A 13,376-nucleotide genomic window follows, 5' to 3' on the forward strand; every position below is an offset into this window, starting at 1 on the left:
TTTGATTTGCATTTCCCTGATGGCTAAGGATGTCGAGAACTTACTTAGATGTTTCTCAGCCATTCCATATTCCTCAATTGAGAACGTTTTGTTTAGCTCTGTACCCCATTTTTAAATAGGGTTGTTTGATTCTCTGGTGTCTAGCTTTTTGAGTTCTTTGTATACCTTGGATATTAGGCCTCTATCTGATGTGGAGTTGGTAAAGATCTTTTCCCATTCTGTTGGCTGCCATTTTGTTTTCATGACAATGTCCTTAGCCTTACAGAAACTTTGCAATCTCATTAAGTCCCATTTGTTAATCTTTGACCTTAGAGCTTGAGCCATTGGTGTTTTGTTCAGAAAATTTTCTCCTGTGCCTATGTGTTCTAAGGTTTTCCCTACTTTCTCATCTAATAGTTTCGGTGTATCTGGTTTAATGTGGAGATCTTTGATCCACTTACACTTGAGCTTTATACAAGGAGATAAGAAAGGTTCTATTTTCATTCTTCTGCATGCTGAGTGCCAGTTGGACCAGCACCATTTGTTGAATAGGCTGTCCTTTTTCCATTGAATGTTTACTGCTCCTTTGTCAAAAATCAGGTGACCATATACGTGAGGGCTCATTTCTGGTTCTTCTATTCTATTCCATTGATCCACGTGCCTATTTAGCATCACACACTCTTCCTTGCTTTTCTATCATGCTATGATGCAGCATAGAATGTTTGCCAACCTCAAGAACCTTGATCCTGTACTTGCCAGGATCCAGAATCATGAGGGGGGAAAACCCTCTTTTCATTATAAATGACCTACTCTCTAGTATTTTGTTATAGCAGTAGAAAGTGCACCCCACATAGCCCACACAGTGAATGCTTTACTCAGCTGGATCATTGTTCGTTTAATCATCAGTAGCCATGAAGTAGGCAAAATGATGGCAAGAAGGGGAGGAAATAAAACTCATTGTTTTGTCCTTTCTCAGAGCTGCTCTTTTCACTGAGTGACTGCCTGCTCTTGCCTGGCGGGGTAGCCAGAGCTATGAGAATTGTTCAGTTTCTGGGAAGGGTTTACTGTGCGACTTCTTTACAGTATCCCTTCACCCCCCTCCTGCCCCCATGCACTGCTTCCTTCACCATTTTCAATCTCTTTGGTTTCTTATATCAGCTGGAGGGATTTCTGTTGGACAGTTACAGCTCTGATTTCACACGGGCCGAGAAGCCAAGGCAGCATGCAGGTTATCCTCATGACCAGCCTTCACAGGGAAAGGTGTCGTGGCCACAAAGCACATCTCATCCACTGACAATGTGAACTATCGGTTTTGGAGGTCAGAGTACTAGGAAACTCGGTCTTCATGCTAAGCAATTGATCATTCTGGATTTGCATCCCTTCAACAGTTAGAGGGGGGATAAACGGCCCCAGAAAACTTGTGAAATCGAGTTTAGAGAATTCTTATTCTGGTCCTGAAAAAAGTACACTCAGAGCCTTTTGAGTTCTATTGTGCTCTCCCCATTTGTTGGCACAAATTTGTACTGAACACTTCCTGGTACCATTAGAACTGTCTTGTTTCTCTAGGCAGTTTCCCTTTAAAGATACGCTAGACTCAGAATCTTACATCTTTGCTTAGACTCTGTGCCCTTGAGCATAGACATCTATGAGCCCTAATATTCTAAAAGACCAAGACTGTTCAATAGAACACTCTTATATAAGGCAAAGTATTTTGGAATACAGAGTATGATGGGAAGACTGAGAATGTTAAATGTGGATAAGATACTTGATAACAATACTTTTGATTTGATCTAGTTAGATGGCTGCACAGGATTGGCAGTTGCTGCATAAGACAGTATCATAGACAGGTGGACCCTGTGAATCCAGAGCCCAAAGTAGCCAATTCACTGCCGGCCTTACTCTGCTGTTTCCTAGGAAACCATGTAGCACCATAGTACCACTAACATGTGTTTCTTTTCTAACTAGTTGCTTTCAGGTGCTTGACCAATGTGTAGAGATCTAACTGTTGATCCTTGAACTTGGTTTCAGGACATTATTGTTCCAGCCTTTGTCTCCACATATATTTCTAAACATGGGCTTAGGGTGAAACTTGTTGAAGTTAAATATCCTGATTTAGATCTGGACTCTGTTTCTGGCTGAGCAGAAGTTTTTAAGGCTGATTCTCATTAGTTTTGGCAAAAGAAGTTTTAAACAATCTGGCTAATTAAGTAGTAATTCTTGAGAGGTTGCTGAATGTTCCATTAGTTTCCCTGAGTTGCTCTAACAGCCTGGTTCCAACTGGATGGCTCAGAGTCATTTGAGATGTCTCAGAGGTCTAGGGAAACAAGTATGTGAAAAAGGTATGAGTGAGGTTGGGTTCTTCTGACATCTGACAGTGAAAACCTGCCCCACACCTCTCTCAAACTGGCTAGTGGTCATTTGCCAATAGTCTTTGCTATTCCTTGGTTTAAACATCAATTCTTTAATTTTTATATTGTCCTGCACACTCTCTCTCTATGCAAATTTACTTTCACATTTTCCCTTAGAACATTTGAATATGGGAACGTCTTATAGCAAAATGGCTGCATCTTAACTAGTCACCTAGAAACACCCGATTTTCAAATAAGGTGACAATATGAATTGTTGATAAATAGGATGTTTACATATAGATCTTTGGGGAAAAGAATTCAATACACAACCCATGCCAAACTGTACTCATAAACTATCTTCAAATTCTATTTTATAGTTCAGAAACTCTTATTGGATAAAGCCACGTAAGCAGTCACTGGCAAACCATACGGGTCTGATACTTCTAGTCAAGTCCTAAATATCTGCATCAGCGCTTTCTGTGATGTAAAAACTGTTCCATGGACTATCAGATGCTTTGAGTGTTGCATGGACAATAACCACATACACATTCTATTATTGAGATAAGTAGCACTGGACAATAGCAAAGACAATGAACATTGTAAATAAATGACTAATGTTAGAGAAGCGATCGCCACGTGGTGGGTTACAGTTCATAATTCTGCTTTAATAGGTTCTAATACATAATAATGATGTATAGGGAGTGTCTTAGTTGGTGTTAATTGTCTTGATACAGCCTACAGTCACCTGAGAAGAAACTCCCAACTAAGGGATTGCCCAGAACAGATTGACCCATGGCATTTCTGTGGAGAGTAGTCTTGATTGCTCTGGGAGGGCCCTGCCTAATGTGGGTGGCACCACTCCCTAGGCTAGTGGTCTGGTGCTGAATGGGAAGTCTGCCTAAACAGAAGCCATCAAGCAGCATTCCTCTGTGGTTTCTTGTTCACATTCTTGTTTGAGTTCCGGACTCGACTTCCCTCCACGATAGCTTGTGGCCTGGAAGTTAAGCCAAACAAACTCATTCCTCTCCTAGGTTGGCATTTGTCACAACACAAGAATGAAAGCAGAGCAGGGAGTAGAGATTGACGTAATGGAATCTGCCAGACCAGTGGTTCACGGGCTCTCCCTAGACCCTTGTAGGATTTTTAAAGTCTATTTGCAAGGTTGAATGAAAGGACAAGGTGGGGTGTTAAGGAATGTCCATGTGAGTTGAAGTACTTTCTTTCTTAAATAAGCTCATTGAGATCTCCCTTATCTTCAAATATTAATGCAAATGCTTCCATTTTGATGTTTCTTATCCTTGCAGTTGTTCTTAAAGAGTAGTCAGAGCCCCCTGGAAGCCCTTGAGTCTGCTCTGTGTTTACAATATGTCGGGCTGGCAAATGAAACCCATTTTCGTAAAGTACACTCTGATGCTTTCCTTTTTTACTAGCTTATCCCTCTAAAGGTGCCAGTGCTGGCGAGTTGTAAATGTTTTATGGTGAAATTAAGAGTTTCTAAACACATTCTAGTTGTCGTTCCTCATTATTTCCCCCTCCCTAAATAAGTTTTTATCATCTTTTAGCACCTGTGTAAATTCAAATCCCCAAGGAGAACAGGGAGGGCAGGCAGCAATTAATATGTTCTAAAAATTTGCTGAAAATTACCCAGTAATAGTGAGCGTAATGAATTCTGATGCTCATGTTTTATGAACACGATGCTAAAGTGCCTCATGTCGGTTCTCTAATTCATTCACACTCCAGCTTCTCTGAAAAAGCAACATGCAACCATTTTCATGAGCAGCAGGGTAGGGGTGGGATTGAAGATCCATGACTCTTGTGTGGGGAGTTGGGGGTGTGAAGGTGGTATTCATGTGGTTTTCTGTGAATTTGACTCCCAGAGATCCTCGGTGCCCTGCTGTCTGTCTTTTGCATCTGGGTGGTGACTGGTGTGCTGGTGTACCTTGCCTGTGAGCGCCTCTTGTATCCTGATTACCAGATCCAAGCAGACATCATGATCACCGTTTCAGGCTGTGCAGTGGCTGCCAACATTGTGTAAGTCACTTGTATCTTGAGAAAGATACAGAAATAAATCTCCTGTGTCAGTTAGATGCTAATGCTCTGACATGGTATTTGACTGCCACCATGACAGAAAATAATGTTGGCCACGAAAGATTAAGGAGTTTTGAAACATTTCTTCTAGTAGTTATCCTATTTGAAACTTTGCAACATGCCGGAGTCTGGAAAAAGATCTCGTGATATACACATCAGACTGAATTTTCCCTGAATTTTCAGTCCTCCAAATCCACAGAGTGTGAAAAGGAAACTCAGCTGTGTTCAATAGGTAATAGGGAGTTAGGATTCCAGTCTATTTGGACAGGTTTGGAATCAAGTTTCCATCCACTCTGCTTCCTTGTGTGTGTTGAGGACCTCATGTAATGTGGCTTCCAAATGGCTCAATGTTTGTTAGGTAAGTGGATAATAAATTCTCAGATTGCTGAGTTGACAGAGACCTTAGAAATTATTTACCGTCGTCTGGATTCTACATTTAAATGGGCTTTTGCAGTATTGTTAAAAGTGTTCTTCACCTTTGTGTATTCAACCAAACCAAAAATGGAGGGTTTTCTTTCCCCATCAAACTCTATTTTATCTTTGTCACATGCTACTGCATGAAAACGGTTTGGGGAGAAAAATCTTTCCCACGGGTACCTCCAGAAAGAATTCAGTTTTCATGCTTTCTTTGGCCATTTTACCTCTAGAAATGTCAGATAATGAATTCATGTTGTTTTAAGCTCCCAAAGAATTGAGGTACTTTATTAATTCAGTAAAATAAATATCAGTACACAGATATACAGCACCCTTTCAGAATGCAGTACACCTAAACCTTAAATCATTAATAATTTAAGAGCTAAGAATATAGCCTTGGGGCAATTTTTGGTGTTTAAAAATTATTATGTTTAATCTTTTCACATCAAGAAAACTTTGACTATTTCTATGTTACATTTTGTTTTACATATACTTTATGCTCATTGTAACTAGTAAGAGTTCAATGCATACTATCAAACTTTTAAAAAAAATCAAGTACTGACAAAAATATATTAATATAATTTTATGCAAAAAATGCTTTTAAAATCTGTACATGTATCTCTGTTTTTTAAATAAAATTGTAAAATGAAAGAAAAAAGAAGATGAAAATACCCAGAAATAAAAGCACATGAATGAGTCATATTTTAAAAAAATCAGTACACAGGTTGCACATTCTTGATGCACACTTTATACCGACCTGAAGCCCAAGACATTGGGATATGTTTTATGCTCAAAATTCTGGAACGTGGGGTGTTTTGAACATTTTGAATAGTCAAACTAAGGATATCTAACTGGCAAACTTTATGTAAAAATTCACACACACACACACACACACACACACACACACACACACACACACACACACACACAAGTATACCATCTTCCAGTCTTCCAGTAAAAACTGATACCTATTATGATGTAGATTTGACATCAAAGACTTAACAGTGGTTGAAGAAATAAAATGGTACTGACAGTTTTGTCTTCATGTTTTTGGAAGAGCATCCCATTTATACACCTCTACTCTCATCCCAGAGTTTTCACCCAAAATATCTGAGCTGGAAGTTAGGATGGTATTTGATGAGCAGTCATTGATTAGAAACCTATGTACTTTGAGTTAACTTGAAATGATGTGTCATTTTGGAAAAATAATGCAGACAGATAAATGTAAATCTTTCTTGTCTAGGAGACAAATACTCAGATGTGTCCTGATCAATCTGTCTCTGTCTCTGTCTCTGTCTCTGTCTCTCTCTCTCTCTCTCTCTCTCTCTCTCTCTCTGTGTGTGTGTGTGTGTATGTAATGATACCTTTTTTTTTTTTTAAGAAGGAGAAGAGTATGTCCTAAAGTCAGTAGGGAAAATGAAAGTATTCATAAATTTCAAAAAGTCATAGCTTATGTGGATTGTGTTAATACTATGCAAAGATGGTATATGAATCAAGCCAATAACTCCATTAATTTGGGGGAACTTAAGGGCAGATTTGATCTTCATAATAGATACCACCTAGGTTTTCTTTTTGCTGCATTGCTTTTGAACATTGACCTGACAACTTGAAGTAGTTTTCATACTTAGAGAGACACCCAGCTGTCTGCCTTCCCTAAGCAAGCACACAGATGGTTATTTGTAGATAAAGATTACTGGAATCTTTATTCTGGGAACTGATTGCTGTTAGATACTGTGTTGTGGGAACATATTGAGCTATCAGAGCAGAAATTTAAGGGGGAAACCTCCGCTCTTAGGGAACCCAAAAACCAGAACAGAAAGTTCTAGTAGCAACTGAGAAGAGAGTCTTTGATAAAAGTTGTAGACAGAGCAATAAATGTGAAGCTATTTCTACTTGATTTACAAATTCAGCCCAGTAGCTCTGTCTAAACCAGGCCCCTCTGTTGTTCAACTACAGTGATAATTTTAGTAGATATGAATATAAATATGTGTATGTTTGTGTGTGTGTGTGTGTGTGTGTGTGTGTGTGTGTGTAATCCTCTATCTCTGCCTCACATGTATGCTAGGGAGAGATGTTCAGTTTGTGGTATAAACATTTAACTATGCCTAAATATGTGTTTCTCGTCATCTTCAAGTAAAACAAGCCAAAGAATGAATGACAATATGATGGACATGACTAACAGATCTGAAGGCTCTATTTGCAGCCAGCCTGTCTGAGGCATGCAGAATGGTAGCTCGTAGCTGACAGTGAATTCCTATCCAAGTACTGACAATCTGAAAACTGCATCACGGGATGATGAAATCCTCGTGGGTAGGTAGCTGCGATTCTGCAGTGATGGCTTGAGACTTAACAGACACATTACACATATGTGTTTCCTTCTTTGTCAGCTTGCTAGCAAGATGCACGCTAAATTTTGCAATACGTTGTAATATGCGTGTATTGATACAAGTTCATGATACTATGTCAGATGGATGTCAGCCTCTGTATAAATAAGTATTTATGCTGACATATTCTTTGCATTGGCCATTAGAAAATTATCCAGATTTTAAATAATCTTTCATATGAAACAAATAAAATCAAAGACTCCAGCTTTGGGACCAGAAGAGAGAGATCTGTGCAAGATGCCAAGGTAGAGAAATAGTCACTAGTCCAAGAAGGCTATAAGCCTATATATAGGTGACTAGATATACTCCTGGTTGCCACAGTGGAACTTACATGTTTGGGGTAACCAACAGTCATCTAATTGGAACAATGTTCGATTTTCATGAAAGAATTAATACTTCTTACTTTTGCCAAGGGAAAGAATAGGATTATGTTGGTGAATTCTCCAGAAAAAGGGGGTGAATTTTTGAAATATGGTTTTGAAAAGTTCTAAGACATACTTATATTCAAGTAAGTCCAACATGGTATACCTTAATTTATTTTAATTACCCAACAGTTTAAGTGATAAATGCTACTGATGACTCCTTCGTTACACTGTGTAGGCTTGCTGTTCGTCAAGAACATTGTTCACTCTTCCAGACTTACCATGATTTTGCACCAGCGGCATCTTGGCCACGACCACAAGGATGTACAAGCTAATGCCAGCGTTCGAGCAGCCTTTGCGCATGCCCTGGGGGATGTACTTCAGAGCATCGGTGTGCTGATTAGCGCCCTCATTATCTACTTTAAGGTGAGTGTGTTTGGTAATCACAGTGATGCTCTGGATGAGGCAACAGCACTGAAGATTCAAATATCGCCACTGCGAGCAGCCTGTGTTTACTTGCTCAAACCACATTACAAAGCTAAAGCTAACAAATCCTGAGACCTCCGTCTTTCCTGCATTCCAGAGCTGTTTGTACTTCATCTGCTGGGCTTTGAGTCTCTCAAGAAAGATCCTTTTGATGTGGTGTTAAGATGTAAACTAATGAAACTGAGAACACCTTGGGTTTCTTCAGGCGTAAACAAAGGGGGAGATGTCTGTCTGATCTAAATTATACGTATTGGCTGAAATTTATGGGAGGAGCTCAGAGATACAAATCAAGGTCGAGACTGGGCACATGTTGGCATGTAGAGGTATCATGCTGAAATAAATATGTCTGATCAAGCATTTTATCAGTTTTTATTATCAATGCCAAGAGTCAATGTTTTTTTAAAGATCTATTTATGTTTGTTTTAATAGTCCTGTCCAGTAATGTGTCTCTGTAAGTATGTGCATGAATCCCGGTACCCACAGAGGTCAGCAGAGTTGGATCACCTGGAGTTGGCATTATTAGTGGTCTAACATGATTGCAGAGAACTGAGTTCAAATTCTCTGCAAGAGCAGCATCTGTTCCTAATCACGGAGCTATCTTTCTCCAGCCCTCTGAGAATCACATTTCTTGGGAGGGAATCCAATTTGCCATGTGTGGGACATGTGCTTACTGCTTGGCTGGGGAAGGGTTAAGTACTTGATTCATTACCATGCTGACATTGTTTTCAGTGTGGGAGGAGCTTCTTTTACCCCAAAGCAGAGTTCAGGGTAAAATGAGAAAGGAGAAGGGTCTCTCACTTTAAACATGTAAATACTCCTCCATAAAGATGTGTGTTTGGGACAGAGTGAGTGGGGAAAAAAGAAGTCTTTGGCTCTTCCATTTTGTATCATGCCATTAAAACTGTGCAATTTGGAGAGGACAGTATTTTTTTTCCTGAAGTGTAAAAGCATGTAATGAAAAAGAAAAGATAACTGAACGCAAAGGTTGGAGGCGGGGCATGTTAAAAGCTTGAAGCTAGTAAATAAAATATATATATATATATATATGTTTAAAGTGAAATAAAAGCTTTAAGTCGAAAGCAGTTTAAAATCATAAAGACGAATAGTTTGATTTTGTCAGAAAGGACAGCGGTTCCCAATGAAACAAGACCTTCTGAACACAGCAGGGCCTGTGCAATTATGAACTTACATATATTTGGCCTCACACACAGATCTGGTCTGGTTGCAGCCTTAGTGCCGAGATGGGGGGGTCAACAGAAGGCCCCATCCTCAATGCAGAAGCTATTTCCAGGTGATATTTCCGGCTCACAAGTGAAAAATGAGTTATTCTAAGAAATTCCTATCCAATGGAGTCTCACTGGCCATACAAACCACACTCCAGGGCAGGCTCCATGCCTGTCTATCAGTAAATGCCCAAGCAGAATGAAATCAATGGCATTTTGGACGGTCTATGTCTCCTAGTGCTTTGTCAGGCTTTTTGTCTTTTTAAACCTTACAGGTCCTTTGCATATACTTTACAGCTTATGATTTTGTATTTTTAGGAGATTTTTGTGCATGTGGATGTGTCTGTCTCTGTATCTATTTGGTTTTGTTTTTGGGGTATTTTAGCTTTTTCTTTGGCTCCTTTTTTTTCTGTTTGTTTTGTATGATTCTGTTTGTTATATTAGCATTAGTATTAGTATTAATATTTTTAGTAGTATTGCCTGTGTGTATCCCAATGGGAAAAAGAAAGGAACGGTTTGGGTGGGTGGAGAAGTAGGGACAATCTGAGAAGAGTTGGGGAGGAAAAACTATAATCAGAATATATTGCATTAAGCAATCTATTTAAATAAAAATGAAAGGAAACCTTACAATGAATTCTTAATAGGCCACTCACCTTCACTAGTCTAAAAAGCTAAGAGTGTCTTCACATTACATCACATAGCATCTGAATCTATAGTAGACTTTTCCCAGCTTTGCTGTTACCTGCCTGTTTATGGCATCCACAATATACTTGGCAAGTCATTTGATTTATGACTTTCTTTGCTGTGTAACTAATAAAATCCGTGTAACTACTTATAAAAACAGAACAAAGCAAAATGACTCCAGTCACTGCATGCACAAAGGTTAGGTTGATGCTACATTTCCTAAAGAAAGTAGAGAACAGACTTTTCTGTGCCGCTGAGCTTCATCATAATCAGAATAGTACATATTTCACTCTATTTTCAAGACTACCAATCAGCAGGGGTATATGGAAGGAGAGGGAAGGGAGGGGATGGGAAGGGGGAATGAGTAGAGAGGGGAAGGGGGAGAGGAGGGGGAGGGGAGGTAGGGGGAGGGAGATGCTTTGGTTTGTGCTTTAAAAGCTGAAATAAATGATGCCCTTTTCCTCCCTCATCATAATTAAGGCTGAAAAGTGTTGGCTAGTGGGATCATCTTTTCACACATTTCCTTGACTACTGTGTTCTCATATTAACTATAAATCAAGTAATTTTTAGAGCACACTTTAGGACATATTTCACTTTAATGCCTGAGTTATGAGGAACACATTTCTAGAGACCATCTATCCCTTACTCACTTTGAGTTTAAAACTTGCCTGACTGAGTCTCCAGGAAAAGCATCCTGCTGTTGAATTGAACACCCAGGGTCAGGAAGTTCAAGGGTGGTGGAGGAAGAATGATTCAGAGAGTGTCATTTCTCTTACCAACTGGGTGTCTCAATAGAAAGGCTGAACTCAGTTAACCAAGGCTGCTCTGTTTTCTAGCCTGACTACAAAATTGCTGACCCAGTGTGCACGTTTATCTTTTCGATCTTGGTTTTGGCCAGCACTGTCATGATCTTAAAGGACTTCTCCATCTTACTCATGGAAGGTAGGACTGCTTTCATCAGTATCTGCAGGACTAATGCTTCTCTTTGATCATAAAGGGATGACTGCAAGGTATGTTCTCAGTTAATTCATATCTGTGTTATAGAGGGAAATTAGAGTGATAAGGATTATTAATGTTTGATTTTAACCTGTATGGAACAAATCAAAATCTCACACACACACACACACACACACACACACACACACACACACACACACACACATTCATGCATGCATGCACGCATATGTGCATTGTTAAATTTTACCTCACAATGTAAAGATATCAAATATAAGCAGTGAATACAACAGTAGAAGGAAATGTTGCAAAAGTATACTGGAAAATATTAAGGAAACACAAGAAGCATCTTTCTATTAGGCAGTGATATAGCTGAACATTTAGGTCTCATATGTCTTAAAGTACACGAACAATGAGGTGACATCTTTTATCCAGCAAGTGCTTGTGGAACCCTGCTAGATCATGTGCTTAACATTAGTCTTACTAACATGAGCAAAACAGTGAGTCAGTGGTTGACCCTCTCCTAATGGAGACGCTGTACTCGAGTGAAAGAAGAGACTGTCTAAACAGTAAGAAAGACTAGAGTAGGAAGTGCTACAAAGAAGAGCTGTGGGAATTCGAACATGGCTGGGGAGGAGGGCCAGCAAACAACGGGGGATATGATGTTATAAGGTCATTCTCAGCCCAGGGTAGGATTGTTTACATATCAACCTCATTGCCCACAGACTGTGGCCCCAACTATTATTCTGCTTTGCCTGCCTGGCCCCATGGGTCTTCCCGTCAATCAGAAACAGATGACAGAAGTAACTTTCACTGTCAAGACAGTAGCTCCTATGACTAAAGCTTACTGGGAATGTTTCCACACTGCATTCTGTAGTTTGGTACTTTGTTTTTGTTTGGCATAACATAGTCGATGAATCTCAGACTGCATCTCAGTAGTTAGGTGTGACCGACATACATTCTGAGACTAGTTCAGTCTTAAAGAACAGGTCATAGCCAGGTACAGTGGCAAATGCCTGTAAGCTCAGCAACGGGAAGGTAGAGGCAGGAGGATTGTTATAAGTTCAAGGACAGTCTGGACTATATAATACATTTAGGCCATTCAGCATTACATAGTACAGACATTTCAGAAATAAATTATAAGAATTAAAACCAAGGCTAGATCTGGCCCACCACCATCAGGACTTACAACTCTCCTACACAGAGCTGAACACTCAGGAACACGGAAAGTGCTCTCGCTCCTGAGCCCATGAGTGAATTCCCACTTTCTCTCCACTGACTATCTGCAGAAAGACTGCCAGGAACTCTCAGGGCATGGGTATTACAGTGCTTCCTGGGAAAAGACCATTCCGGCCTCCATCTGTGCCTAGACCTAGAGCCAGCCCACTGACACCAGGACTCACAGCCTGACTGCAGAGAGCTGAGAAAGAAATTGAGGAAACTAAAGAAATCATCATATCCTACTACAAAAACTTTTATTCAACAAAACTGGAAAATCTAGAGGAAATGAACAAGTCTCTAGACAGATAGCAGGTACCAAAGTTAAATCAGGATTAGATAAACCATCTAAACAGTTGTATAACCCTAAAAAAATAGAAGCAGTCATCAAACACTTCTCAACCCTCCCCTCCAAAATCCCAGAACCAGATGGGTTTAGTGCAGAATTCTACCAGACCTTCATAGAAGACCTAATACTAATACTCTCTAAACTATTCTACAAAATAGAAAGAGAAGGAACACTACCCAACTTATTCTTCAAAGCCACAATTACCCTCATTATCAACATTGATGCAAAAATACTCTATAAAATTCTTGCAAACTGAATCCAAGAACACATCAAAACAATCATTCATCATGATCAAGTAGGCTTCATCCCTGGGATGCAGGGATAGTTTAATATATGGAAATCCATAAACGTAATCCCCCATATAAACAACTCAAAGAAACAAACCACATTATCATCTCACTAGATGCTGAGAAAGCATTTGACAAAATTCAACACCCTTTCACGTTAAAAGTCTTGGAGAGATCAGGAATTCAAGGCCCATACCTAACCATAGTAAAAGCAATATACATCAAACCAGTAACCAACATCAAACTAAATGGTGAGAAACTCAAAGCAATCCCACTAAAATCAGGGACTAGACAAGGATTCCCACTCCCCACCCCCTACTTATTCAATATAATATTGGAAGTCCTGGCTAGAGCAATTAGACAGCAAAAGAAAACAAATTGAAAAGGAAGAAGACAAAATATCACTATTTGCAGATGATATGATAGTATACTTCAGTGACCCCAAAAACTCCACCATGGAACTTTTACAACTGATAAACACCTTCAGCAAACTGGGTGGATATAAAATTAACTCAAACAAATCAGTAGCCTTACTCTACCCAAAGGATAAACAGGCTGAGAAAGAAATTAGGGAATTGACACCCTTCACAATAGTTACAA

At 39.5% G+C, this 13,376-nt stretch overlaps 1 protein-coding gene across 1 annotated transcript in view; it reads left to right on the top strand.

The window, feature by feature from the left end:
- The window catches only part of SLC30A8 (solute carrier family 30 member 8), a gene marked incomplete at both ends in the record, with an annotated part of 40,777 nt that overhangs the window by 22,722 nt on the left and 4,679 nt on the right, over window positions 1-13,376 (top strand). Inside the window, 3 exons of the mRNA XM_080909368.1 lie at window positions 4,205-4,358; window positions 7,851-8,001; window positions 10,805-10,910. Coding sequence (XP_080765494.1) covers window positions 4,205-4,358; window positions 7,851-8,001; window positions 10,805-10,910 — 411 coding nt within the window. The remainder of the gene's footprint in view (window positions 1-4,204; window positions 4,359-7,850; window positions 8,002-10,804; window positions 10,911-13,376) is intronic.

This window comes from Micromys minutus (assembly GCF_963924665.1).
Source record: "Micromys minutus genome assembly, chromosome: 33".
NCBI classification, from domain to species: Eukaryota; Metazoa; Chordata; class Mammalia; order Rodentia; family Muridae; genus Micromys; species Micromys minutus.